Source organism: Cydia pomonella, chromosome 26, assembly GCF_033807575.1.
Source record: "Cydia pomonella isolate Wapato2018A chromosome 26, ilCydPomo1, whole genome shotgun sequence".
NCBI classification, from domain to species: Eukaryota; Metazoa; Arthropoda; class Insecta; order Lepidoptera; family Tortricidae; genus Cydia; species Cydia pomonella.
Window position 1 is genome coordinate 8,679,991 of NC_084728.1, and position 13,808 is coordinate 8,693,798.

Below are 13,808 nucleotides of genomic sequence, written 5' to 3' on the forward strand. Positions count from 1 at the left end.
AAAAAGGGAACCTCGACACGAAAAGAAGAAGAAGAAGACATTTTCTATGGGAAAGTAATTTTTTTTTTCGCGATTTCGGGGTTTGTCCTATTGTGAAAGTTGCTAAATATGACCTATATATTCAGCCCGTAAATTATTGCAGGTGATTAAATAATCACCCTGTATATCATCTAACTATACCCATTCGGGTCTATGCGAGCCAAAAACTAATATTTTAATTTTGTAATTTTTTACTGAAATGGTTTAAATCTGCCTGGGCAACCCCCGTTCAGAATTAGAAAGAGTTAAATGTCAGCAGTTAATTTTTTTTTTTTTAAATTGAATCAAGGGTAGGACGAGTTAAACGACCTGCCCCAAAAACAAAATTTCTTTCGCGTAATTTTTTTTTATTGTACTTTTGCCTATTCAGAACTATTTTAGTTACACCTTGTATTTTATTGAAATCCCTGGCATTTTATAGAGCAAAATAAGTATTTTTGTAAATCTTCTAATTCGCAAAAGCAAATTGTTCTTAACTACTATCAGTAGTATATTCAATTCTGTAAAGAAAATAGAAAAAGTAGAGTAGTAAGAAATTTATAGTTACCATATTATAACAGTCAGTTCTTGTGAATGTTAGCAAAGATAATTTGAAATAGAGGTAGATTGTGAAAGAAATCTTTGTAGCCACAGTAAATTTAATGCCATCTTTCGACACATTAAACTTTCAGAACGCCAACTTTGACCCTTATTCTTTCATTGATATGTGCTAAATTTGTTAAATATCAAAAAGTGGCGCCATCTAAAACATCAATGGCCAAACGTTTCGAGCGATGGCGTCACAACCTTTAGCCGATGCCCGGTAAGATGGCGTCACTTTTTGATATTTACCAAATTTAACACATATCAGTGAAAGAATAAGGATCAAAGTCAAATGGCGTTCTAGAAGTTTTAATCATGTGTCGAATAGTGGCAGTAAATTTACTGTGGCTACAAAGTTTTCTTTGACAATCCACGTCTATTTCAAATTCTCTTTGATGCTAGTCATTGATGTAATATTTTCCGATTTTTGATTATTATTTGTAAAGCAGGCAGGCAGTTGAAAAAACTGACCATTGCTCGACTATAACCTGCTACAAGACGACCTTAACAAAGTATGGAACTGTTCTAAAGAAAGGCTCATGAACCTGAATTCTACAAAATGTACTGTTCTGCACATAGGTAAAAAAAAACTACATTACACGTATAATTTGCACAACACTCCCTTAAAAGCTGTTAAGGCACAAATCGATCTGGGCGTCAAAATAACCGAGGACCTGAAATGGGAATTTTGTCGTGTATAGCCGTGAACGGTACACAGAAGTGATCAGGCCAGGCAAATGAGCTGTTTCCCCTCGTCGATGTGGAACTGCACGGCGTCGGAGGCGGCGGCGCGGTCGGCGGCGCGCGACGCGGCGCTGGCGACGAACACCAGCGCCACGCCCAGCGCCGCCACGTACAGGGACCAACCTGGGTTATACGACAATAGGCTAGATGACAATTGACAACATTTCATAATTTTCAATATCCCTAAATCGAAAACCATTTCGAGAGGGGCTCCAGTAGATTACAAAAAAATAAATTTTATATATTTTTTACGAATTTTTTTATTCAAAATCTCTAAAAATAGTTAAATGAAATGAAATGAAAACATTTATTTCGGACAAAAACATCCATATTATGTTAAAACGGAAATTGACGTCACCCAGCTCCTTCAGTTCTGCCACTACAAGCGAAAAAATGACTTCCGATTGGGTTGACATTGTCATTGTCATTGAAAACGGGATGAAAACCATCGTTTGACTTGAGTTTTGACGTTTGTGACACTTGTTAATTTGTGATTTTATTTTTAACGTTTGAGGTTATGTCACTCGCACTGTTGTCTATGCTCAAACGTAAATTAATTCAACGTTTTTTCCAGTGTATGAAACAGATCCGTGACGTCACGATTCTCACAAATGACGTTTGTTACATACGCCCTTTTGTTTCAAGTAACAATATAAATAGATTTTATGACCAAAATATAGGACTTGCGCAAAATAAAAAAAATACGGATACCTTAAATTAGTGCGTTCTTTCGATGTAGACAATAAAAAGTAGCACTTAATATGAAATGTTGTCAATTCTTTTCGTTCAGGTTCGTTTTTAGAATCAAATGTCTATATGGGACCCATTGCATTAAAGCAATACAAAAGTCAGAAATGATAGTCGAAGTCCGACAGTCGTACTTCACTCGCGAAACGCTCCCAACAAAACGATATGCAAACGTGACGTCACGGTCACCGGGTTTTAAGGCCGTCCCTAGCTTGGCTTGGCCTCGCGCGATTCAACTCCCTCCACCCCCCTACGAGGAAGGGGGGTGGATGGAGTTGAATCGCTTCTAAAACTTGAATTTTTAAAACTTGAATTTGCACAAGAAAACTATTTATTGCATCCGTTCGGTGTCTTAACACTCTCAGTCCTATCACTCAAAACTCAAAATCGTACGATCAATTCACAGAGAATAATTACGCGCGCGTCGCGTCGAGTGACACAGGTTCCCGTCCGACGGCCGCGCGGCGCCTGCGCCTCGTCGCCCGCGCAGTCACCCGCGCGCCGGGGCAACGCACGAAGTTGAATAATATTGATTTCTCAAAAACTATTTATCTAATTGGAATATCGGCAGATGTAATTGAAGTATACATCATAATTCACTATTGGTTACAATTTCGTGTCTAAGTGTTGTATAGTAAGGGAGTTTATACGTATTTTTTATTCGAGAAACTTCACGGCTTTTTTTTACTTGTGTTACAGTAGACGTAATTAAAGAATATTTACCAAGCTAAAATATTGTGTACAGAACATTTTTGTTTGTACAATGTTCTAGCATGATATAGCGACGTAAAAACAGCCAATTTGGCCTGGTAGCAGTGGTAGCCCTTTAAGGAGAAATATGGTCTGAATTTAATATTTACCAATAGAACAGTCTCCTGGTATGTATGGCTCAGAGTTTTCGCCGCAAAGTTGTCGAACGCGCTGGGTTCCCCAACCCCAAGGGTACAGCAGGAGGCCTAGCACTCCGAATAACCCTGGAAATAAATAAATAAAAGCTGTAAGCATATAAATTAATTCTAGGTTGTGAATGTTTTTTACTGTAAGAGGTGGTTGTACTGTACTCCAATATAAAATAAAATAAGACTGAATAAATCTAAAATAACAGTACAATAATTCTAAAAAGACCCCTGTGGCATAGTACCGGAAACGCTGGCAGCATTTCCTCTGCTGCTGCTTGTAAGGCCGATATGTTGAGTGAGGAAGCTGCCAGCTCTTCGGTCTCCTGTGGCGTCTCTGGGTTTCATCGACAGATCTTTGAAGATACCAAGGGTCTTGACGCTAAGTTGTTGTTAATATTACAATTTGTGATTGGTGCGATGAGAAGACATTTTTTTATATTATACTATGACGGTAGCAAACAAGCATACGCAGCAAGCGGTAAGCAGTCACCATAACCTATGGACGCCTGCAACTCCAGAGGTGTTACATCCGCGTTGCCGACCCTACAAGCCTATTTATTTGTGACAGAGACAAGACATTCTCCCCATCTTTAGATATGGACCACAAACGTGGTCTTTGACAAAATTTAGAAACACAAACTTTAGTGTAACTATATATTTACCAAAAGAGAGGTATGGGCATCAATAGAGAGGTATGGGCATTGTGAATGTCATCTCGCTTTGTGTGGTAGGGCACAACCAGCGGATGTCATTCCAGATCTAGAGCAGAGCCCAACTGGGGAAGTACCTCCACCGTACAGAAAACCGCAGCCAAATAACACTAGACCCTAGTGCTGTGTCATAGTGTTGTGTTCCTGCCGGTGAGTACGGTTGCCAGAGCTCAACGAGGGGGGGAGATGCTAGGGTCGGCAACGCGCATGTGACTCCTCCGGAGTTGCAGGCGTACTACGGAGATTGCTTACCATCGGCGGTCATATACTGTTTGCCACCGACGTAGTATAAAAAAAATCCTACTTTATTGTGAAACGTACCACATTACAGTCTATAAATTGTACATACAGATGTCAATCACAATTAAAAATCAACTATGATCAACTCTGGCCAACGTGGGACTCGAACCCACATCTTTGGATTGCCGTCATTCACCGCAAACTTAACCATTGCAACTGTGACTACGTCACTAGCGACATCTGCACATTAAGGTTTACAACCTTAACCAACTCTGAGATGCGTTAGCGCATGACTTGCCTCCCAACCACACAACACATAGACACAACAACAACGCCATCTCTCGTGCCGGCTTTTAAACACAATCCATGTGTTTTGTAGTTGGGAGGTAAAAAAAAATAGTGTCATCATAGACTCCTCTACAATAAAGCGTTCAGGATGCTGATGGGGCTGCCGCGTTACTGCAGTGCGTCGGGGATGTTCGCGGAGGCACGCACGGACGATTTCCATGCTATTATGTGCAAACGCGTCGCGTCCCTGGGCTATAACCGCGAAAATCGAAGTTCGTCAATTGCGGGCATTTTTCTCTGTCACTCTAAATACGTCTAAGTAAGAGTAAAAGAGAAAGATCCCCGCAATTTGCGAATTTCGGTTTTCGCGGTAGGCCCCTGATGCGTCGTGTTCGCGGTAGCCCCAATAGGCTCTTGAGCGCGGTCGCAGGGGACCATGACAGCCCGATATTTGGCCACTGGGCGAGATCTCACGCGCCACATGTCCATCATGAAAAGTGACAATGATATTTATTTATTTTTATACCCTTGACATTTAATTTAATTGATTTTAATTAGATTTCTTAATTTAATTACTTTTAATAATTTATTTTTATTTTGATTGTGTAATTATTATAATATCGTCCTGTATTAAGTTTATTAATGGATTCATGTTCGTAATAAAAGCTTTTTAAATTTTAATAGAACAGATTTAAATTTTAATAGAACAGAAAAATGCCACTTTGATCGTTCCTAGCATGAAAGAAAAAGCCCTTTACCGAATAAGTGATGTAAAAATAAATTTTGCATACCTCCCAAAGCTTGAGTAGCGCCAGCCAATGATATAACGCTCTTCTTGAACACGGACTGAACGCAGCACGCCATCACGCCGGCCAGCACCGTCGAGAATTGTATGGCTGCGCCTATAATTGATAATTATCATGATCTAACACGGGCTTGTTGCACCAAGGTAACAATAACACTTGACCCTACTCATAGTGTTGTGTTCCTGCCGGTGAGTAAGGTTGCCAGAGCTCAACGAGGGGGGTGGGGTTAGGGTCGGCAACGCGCATGTAACTCCTCTGGAGTTGCAGGTGTACATAGGCTACGGAGACTGCTTACCATCAGGCAGGCCGTATGCTTGTTTGCCACCGACGTAGTAAAAATAATAAAAAAAAAAAAAAAAAACAATAGGGTACTTTCCTACTAGTCAAATCAGTTTTTAGTGTTCCGTACAAAACTTTGTTCACGGAACACTCATGGAATCACTTCGGTCTTGCAAATTGGTTAAATGCGGTTTCCTCAGAGACCGTTTGACGGAGACAGCTATTTTTCCGAAGTATCAAAACAATTAGCCACTATGGAATTTATATGTATGAAACTGCACAAGTGGCGACACGGGCAAGTCACCAAATCTTTTTTGTTTTATTTTCTCTCCCATACATTAAATAGAAAGTGTGACAAAAAATTACTGCTCGTCACGTTTTATTTCTAATAGTTATTACCACTACCTACTAGACTAGTAAGTAGTGATAGTGATTATTAGACTATGTTTGGTGCAATTACCCAAAATGAATCTTGGCCGCCAAGATAAGAGCACACGATTTAAGCCAGTCCTGCGTGGATTCATGGCAGTTTTCACTGACGCCGAGCTCACGGAGATCTCCCTCCACTCTATCCGCCCACTGACACTTAGGATGACCTACAGGACGGAGTCCAATCGGTCGACCCAAATATGCCCTCTTTACAGCATGATCTTTACCCATCCTTTCGAGGTGGCCCAGCCCATGGAGATGATGTGCTTTGGTCTCACCCATTTGGTTCATATAATTGTCTGGTGCTTTATTTCGTCCATGGTGTGAAATAAGTAATTTATTTTTCCTGTCCATTTTTGTAGGTAGGTAGGTAGGTAGGTATATATATGAGTCAAATAATATTAGATTAGATACCTAACGTACTGTAACAACTTAAAATAAATAAATATAAATATTATAGGACATTATTACACAATTTGAGTCAGTCCCACAGTAAGCTTAATAAGGCTTGTATTGAGGGTACTTAGACAACGATATATATAATATATAACTATTTATAAATACTTAAATACATAGAAAACACCCATGAATCAGGAACAAATATCCATGCTCATCACACGAATAAATGCACTTACCAGGATTTGAACCCAGGACCATCAGCTCCATCTTGTCTTGTCTGCCTCTAAATTTAATCAATGGTTTATTTTTTCTTGTATATTTTTACTAAGGTGTGCCAATAAAGAGTATTCTATCTATCTATCTATCTATCTCCATAGGCAGGGTCACTACCCACTAGGCCAGACCGGTCATCAAACAACCTGGGCTATAATCTCGAAAATCAAAGTTTGTATATTTCGATCAAATATCTAATATATCATACTATCCCTTTCGGCCATTTAGGGTTGTCAAAATTCAGGGCATTATCTTATCTGTGCTTGTGCACGCAAAGGGGTTTCAAGTTGTGCCAGCCCTAACAATTGCTCGTAACAATGCTGAGCCAAATGTAGCCGAGAATGCCCGAAAGGATCATTTTCGTCTGGTAGCGGCTAATATAAGTGGTGAAGTCCCTCTACTTACATAAAGATAAGAAGAATAATGCAGCTTTCCACGGGGTTGGGTACCGGCTAGGATCAGTGGCGAAGCCGTAGAACGAGAAAGAACCACAGTCATTGTGACTGTCCTTAATACGCAAGCATCTGAAATATACATATTAATCATTTACCAGTCTTCTCTATATAAAGAGTCACTGAACAAATGTTGCTTAGTTTGACAAGTTCAGCCTACAGTTTAATTTTTTGCTCATGTTATAGGCCACACCCAGTATAAGTAAGTCAATGGTTTCAAAAAATATTAAAAGAAAATTTCATACAATATTTTGGGATTAAGTTGAATAAAAGTTGAATGCACTAGTACAATCTAATTCCAACAGACACCCACTGGCTAAAGATGTACCAATAAAGACTAAGTGATTGAAAAATTGCCTAGGTACCAATCATATGAGTTCAATAAGTGTATAGCTACGTTTTAAGTAACAAATATTAACAACTTCCTTGATTAAAATAGACTTATAATAATCGTCTTTCATGTTCGAAATTACTATCAATATATCTATCAAGTAAATGTTACAGCTAGCAAGGACTCAAACACAACTTTATTTATGCAGCTCTTTGAAAACTTACTACAAAACTTATTTTATTCAAGTTTATGTTTGGAAAGTTTAAAAATAGTTTACACGCTTACCTATTGTATATCCCGACACTAGGAACGTAGAATCCCGTAATATTATCCCTATTTTGCACCATAGGCTGCCCTAACAACCACTTGGGAGTCATTATACCGGAAAGAATTAACATAAAAGCTACCAAACTCAGCAGGAGCCAAGCCAAACTCCGCCCTGTGATGATCACGTAGCACATCTCGTATGTAATGTGAGATAAAAACTGAAGTTTAAGTTATTGTGTATGTGCTAATAAGGAAAATAAAGCGTAAAACTGGGCCAGCACAAAGTTACGAAAACAAAAACTTGTGAGAGAGATGAAGCGAGACGGGTGACTGGATTGAGCGAAATGTAAAATTTATTGCTATTTGACATTGATTGTGGAAGTGCTGGAGTTAAAAATTGACAGGTTTGTTTAAAAAATTGACAGCTGTTCTAGTGTTGCTAGTATGAATAGGGTCATTCCTGCCTTAACTTATCAATATTTTAATAGCCTATTTACACTCGCTCGTCTCGTGTCTCAGCCACAACTCGTAAGCTCGTCGAGCTAACCGATACACTCTCGCCTCATGGCTCAGCTCGCGGCTCGTCTCGTGTCTCGGCTTCAGCTCATAAGCTCGTCGAGTTGATCGATTTGAAACACAATTGGCACAGAGTATAAGGTTTGTTTTGTAACTGAATGATATCCGAACGCGATTGTAGACAACAAGCATGCTACGAGCCCCTTTGACTTGTGCTCTAAAAACCGCTCCTCTACGCGAGTCCACCGATTTACATACGCGTCTCGTAGCTCGGCTCTCGGCTCGTCTTACCACTCACACGCGAGTGTAAGCGGCTATAATTTACGCATGGTTAATTTTCTTCTGTTAATTCATAAAATTCGTATTATCTTATTGTAAAGTAAACAAATAAAATATTTTTTCTTGCTGCTAATAGATTTAATTATATATTTGTTAAAAGTAAAAAAAAAATCGTTTGAATGACAATGAAAACGATACGTCCTTTCACTTTTTTCAAACGGTATTGAACGCATCCTATAGGGCGTCATCTGGCGGAAAATAAACAAAACCAAAAAATCTGTCTGTTCGTGTTCTTTTTTCTCTACGTGCGTGAAATGGTCTATCGAAAGACCAAACTTTATTTTCAATATTGAATATTTGTATCAATTAGTGCTTAAATATATATAGTTAATAAACCTCGCATTTAATTGTGGTGTGTGCTGTGCTAGATCTGAAGTGAAGTGAAATGTGGTCGATGACAGTGTAAAACTAATGTAAGTATTATCTGACTAAATTATAATACACGTCTGCCTATTGCGCACCTTGTTAAACATACATCTGTTAAATTTAGTAGTATAATATAGCTTGTCATTGTAATGTTCACATCTCTGTAAAAAGGAATCAAATCGACGTATTTGTACAGTTATTTTAGTCTAAGTCATTGTTTTCGTCTAATATTAAGTGTGTATCAATAGTGCCATGAGATATTTCGACATACAAAGAAGTTGTGTCGAATCGAAAATAGGTAAGGAAGAAATAAAAAAACATGTTTCCATTCCCTTTGGTTGCTAAATCTCAATCCTTTGTGAGACTGAGACGTACTTTTACTTTTTGTCATTAACTTTTGATTACTTATTTCTCCACCTAATTGCAAGTTATATTTAAGTGGGAAGATTCGAAAGTGGAATTACGTATCATCTCACATCAAAACCAATTTTTTTTACGACTTGTTTAAAGACAAGACAATATGATAAACAGCCAATGCATTATGTAGACTGAATAAAAAATGCTACCTGACTAGATCTTTATCCTGTTTTTACTGTTATGCCGTAGATTGATTTACTAAGATATTTATATAACTGGTGTTTATTGGTGCACTATAAGTGGGAAAGTTTTTTTAAACCCCTACTTTTACTTGGTTATAGCCCAGTAGTTTAGTTAATAATTTGTATTTAGCCAGTATATCATGACCATTTTTTTTTAAACAATTATGGCCTGGATGTCATGACCAAAGACTTAAGGTTTTTTTTTAACTTGTGTAGAATAGAACTGATGCAATATGAATGTTGCAATGTATTGTTATTAGATGTACACATAAATTGCTAAATAAAATGGTGTAACTGAGATGGCAATCATATTATACAACATGTTGAGCATTGTTTATCAAAGTAATACAGTATGTAAAAGTTATTCAAATGTTATTCATTGTCTGCCACGAAGAGGTGTAAGTTTATTGTTTATATTACAATGTCTAAGGGATTCAGTGGCGACTTTGTTTTGTCTGATGAACACTACAATTGTGGGCTCAAGAGCCTTGACAACTAGTCTGGTCTAGTGGGTGACCCTGCCTTTGAAGCCGATGGTTCTGGGTTTGAATCCCGGTAAGAGCATTTATTCGTGTGATGAGCTTGAATATTTGTTCCTGAGTCATGGGTGTTTTCTATGTATTCAAGTATTTATATATTGTATTTATTCTTGTCTACTCAAAACACAAGCCTTCTTGAGCTTACTGTGGGGCTTAGTCAATTTGTGTAAGAATGACCAATCATTCTTAGCTTGTCTACCAGTAGGACCTACCTGCACATAGTTATTTCAATGTAATATAAACCATATGTTTCATTTGATATCAAAACAAAACAAAATTTGACCATATTTCCTTCATTATTGATTTCAAATTCAAATGGATCTTTTTTGTATGGTAGACATCATCTGATTACCATATGTATGCACATTTCAGCTCAATTGGTCATTGGAAAGTGGGTCAAATTTAGCTTCCAAGATTTGACCCACACTAACATACTAACAGGGAAAGTTAAATAAAAGTTTTTAAATATATATTATTCTCAAAAGAAATGAAAACTTTTGGTCAGGATCCTTCTCATAGACATCATATCAGATCAGCCTTTAATCGCCCACTGCTGAGCATAGGCCTCTCTTAGAGTACACTACTTATCCCAGTCCTGAGCCAATCTCATCCAGAAGTTACCTGCAATCTTCCAAATGTCATTCACCTAACATGCCAACGGACCCCAGGCACTCCTTACATCTGAAAGCGGCCACCATACCAATAACATTTTCGAGTACCTGCTCATACGCACACTAGAGCTGTGGCTGTTAAAAACACTGTTAATCCCTGGAAGTACTTGAAGTAATCCTCAATTTTATAAACAGAACAACTCTTTGTTGACTTTATTCCCCATAGATTCATATTCAAACAGTTGATGGGTCTTGGCAAAAAAAAAAAAAAATTATCAAGTGGTATATTATCAGCCAGGGCCCATACATTTCATGCCGATGACGCAAAAATGACGTAGTTTAGAGTTTTCTTACAACACCACAAATTTAGATAGCTTACCTATTGACGCGTAGAAAAATAAATAATTTGTTGCGTAAACAACACTGTTAAAAATCAAAAATGTTATATTTAATAATCTATTATTTAGTTGAGTGAAAATAAGATGAAAGTCAGATGTTTCTGTACTGATTGTCAAGTATCTTTATCAGTTAACTAAAGAGGTTGACAAATGATTAATTATTACGAAAATACTAATTAGAATCATACTCTATGTAGTGACGGCCCTGATTATCACTGAAGGGGTAACCCCTTTTCCAGGCTGCATCAATCTACAAGGGTTTTCCAAAAAATCCAAATATATTCCAATGAATCCAACTTTGATGATTCCATTGAAGACAAGCTACATTCCCCGAAAGTGCAATCTAATTTGAAACTTAAATCGTAATGCTAAAGTTGAAATACTATTGGCGCGCATGTGGTCGATAAGTCGTACAATGTCTGGAAAAGGACAAAAAGTGGTGGTATAAATTAGTTTTTCTTTGATATTTCCTACTATTATGAATACCAAATGACGTCGTAAATTTTATTTAATAACATTAACAAACAAATAAGTTTTTGGCAAAAAGCAATTTTGGTACAAGTTTTTATCACTGACTGTTGCTACCTGGTTCTATTTTTCTTTAAAATGTATTTGTACTTTTACATGTATGTAAAATGTATAATTGTTGGTGCAATAAAGAATATTATTTTATTTGCTTACTTACTTACTTACTTACTGACCAAGACTATTCTAAAAATCCTAAACACAATTAGGTTGTGTTGTTTTATCACAGAGTTTCCATGGCCACCTCCTGTCTCCATCATCAGATCAGCTTGATGGTACTATAATATTGCATTGCCACCCGACTTACATATGTACTGCAAAATTTCAGTTCAATCGCAAACCGGGAAGTGGGCCAAATTTAGCTTTCAAGATTTGACCCACATTCATTCTTATGTGTCATTTAAAAGGTTGAGATTGACAGTCTTATTCTATTAACTCGTCTCTGATTACCATAAGAAACGGAGCCCAACCACGAGAATGAATTCGTAATCATAATACATAACCTTTGATAACTCAAGATAACCTTTCTATTCGGGAACTACACTTAAAATAGTACATTACGATACAAGTGCGAAAAATAGGAAATTCGAAACGAGTGGCGATAAATTAAAACACGACCAAAGGGAGTGTTTTAAATCGACACGAGTTGCGAATTACCTATTCGCACATGTATCGTACAACGTTTTGCAGTACATATGGCCCTTTAAATGTTCGACATAGTAACGAAATATGCTAATTTTCGTACTAGTGCGGTATAGTAGCACCATATGTACTGTAATAGTACATTACGATACAAGTGCGAAAAATAGGAAATTCGTAACGAGTGGGGATCAATTAAAACACGACCGAAGGGAGTGTTTTAAATCGATACGAGTTGCGAATTACCTATTCGCACATGTACAACGTTTTACAGTATACAGTATACACATCTTTATTTATTTATTATTTAGTTTTAGACAGGCAGCTGATGCTGGTAGTCTAAATACTCTAAATCAGGGCCATAACCGCGGAAATCGAAGTTGCGGGCATTTTTCTCTGTCACTATAATTAAGTCTTAATGAGAGTAAAAGAAATAGATCCCCGCAATTTGCGAATTTCGGTTTTCGCGGTAGGCCCCCTGAGTTCACTTAGCACGATTTCACTATTTACATACTTTGTCAAGATTGTTTTTAAATTGATTCACACTACAAGATTTTACAACTTCATTGCAAATGGCCCTCGACATTGGCACGTAAAGTGCTAATTACCGCACTAGTGTGGTAAAGTAGCACCATATGTACTATAATAGTACATTTCGATGCTAGTGCGGAAAGTATGTCATTACTTAACGATTACCGAGACTCGGGATGATTTTGAGCAACTGTATTAAAAAGTATATTATATATAAACAGAGGTGTATTTTCATATCTCAATTATAATTGCAATAGGTATTACCATAATATTTATTAACTTTGTACAAAAATTAACAAATGTTTTTCTCCTTGTTCCAGAAAACCCCATCAATCAAATTATGTTATTGTAAATAACAATATATCTGTGATCTCTGTGTATAGCCGCTAGTTTATATACACGTTAATCAGTGTTAATTAATTATTTAGTTTGTTTATGAATCGACGATGAGTGGTGTTAGCTTGAAACCGCCGCCGCCGCTGAAGCAAATTGATTTGGATCAGGTAAGATTTATTTTATTATCTTGAACTGAGCGTTTCTTTAAATGTGACAGTCCATATCAAAAGGGACCTTATGGCGGTCGGCGCTTACGCCGTTTTTAGCGGCGCGCCAATACTAATGCAGGTACTACGCGACGTTAGGGGGCGTCCATAAATTACGTGAGGTGTTTTTTTTTCAATTTTCTGACCCTCCCTCCCCCCTTGGTGAGATGTCGTGAGATTTTATTCAACCCCCTCCCCCGTCCCCCAATCTCACGTGAGATTTTTTCAGAATGTGGGTTTATTACGTAAACGCGTTGGATTGTTTATTGTAAAAAGAAAAAACAATTTGGTTCGTGCTTTTATTTACGACTAGTTTAAGCATGTACATACAATTTGGATTAAATGGACCAAAATAGTATTTTTTTTTTGTTTCAATCAGAGAATAAATTGCGTGATATTTGTTGAGACCCCCCCTCTCCCCAACGTGAGATTAGATGAGATTTGACTCGACCCCCTCCCCCCTTTAATCATCTCACGTAATTTATGGACGCCCCCTTAGCTGCGACCGCCATAAGGTTCCTTTTGATATGGAATGTCACTGTGTCAGTCCATATCAAAAGGGACCTTATGGCGGTCGGCGCTTACGCCGTTTTTAGCGGCGCGCCAATACTAATGCAGTACTAAGCGACGTCCCTTTTAATATGGACTGTCACAAATAATGCCACTTTCGTTAATATTGTTTTTTTTTTTATAAATTTTATGTTTTTTCTACTCAGAA

At 37.6% G+C, this 13,808-nt stretch overlaps 2 protein-coding genes across 7 annotated transcripts in view; one reads left to right on the forward strand and one right to left on the reverse strand.

Moving 5' to 3' along the window:
* Window positions 1–73: 73 nt before the first annotated feature.
* Window positions 74–8,402, reverse strand: LOC133532123 (LHFPL tetraspan subfamily member 2 protein). The gene is made up of 5 exons (XM_061870652.1): window positions 7,504–8,402; window positions 6,841–6,959; window positions 5,041–5,151; window positions 2,973–3,086; window positions 74–1,488 (listed from the first exon to the last, which is right to left on the reverse strand). Exons 1-5 carry the CDS (start codon window positions 7,677–7,679, stop codon window positions 1,346–1,348), a joined length of 663 nt encoding a protein of 220 aa, XP_061726636.1. The 5' UTR covers window positions 7,680–8,402; the 3' UTR covers window positions 74–1,345.
* Window positions 8,403–8,575: 173 nt separating this feature from the next.
* LOC133532108 (cullin-1) overlaps window positions 8,576–13,808 on the forward strand; it is a 35,737-nt gene continuing 30,504 nt past the window's right edge. For 3 of the 6 annotated variants that reach the window (XM_061870611.1, XM_061870612.1, XM_061870610.1), the window contains exons 1-2: window positions 8,830–9,004; window positions 12,869–13,051. In XM_061870611.1, the coding sequence (XP_061726595.1) occupies window positions 12,995–13,051 (57 nt within the window). In that variant the 5' untranslated portion in view covers window positions 8,830–9,004; window positions 12,869–12,994. Of the gene's footprint in view, window positions 8,754–8,828; window positions 9,005–12,868; window positions 13,052–13,808 lie in introns of those variants that run through there. The other 3 variants (XM_061870609.1, XM_061870608.1, XM_061870613.1) reach the window with 3 other exon arrangements.

Bases quoted from the DNA above. Each gene is read 5' to 3' on its own strand.
- LOC133532123 (XM_061870652.1), bottom strand. From the start codon at position 7,679: ATGTGCTACGTGATCATCACAGGGCGGAGTTTGGCTTGGCTCCTGCTG. The intron at 3,087-5,040 runs GTATGCAAAATT...ATTTATTTCCAG, and splicing joins CGCTACTCAAGCTTTGGGAG to GGTTATTCGGAGTGCTAGGC. The intron at 1,489-2,972 runs GTAAATATTAAA...CGTATAACCCAG, and splicing joins ACCAGGAGACTGTTCTATTG to GTTGGTCCCTGTACGTGGCG.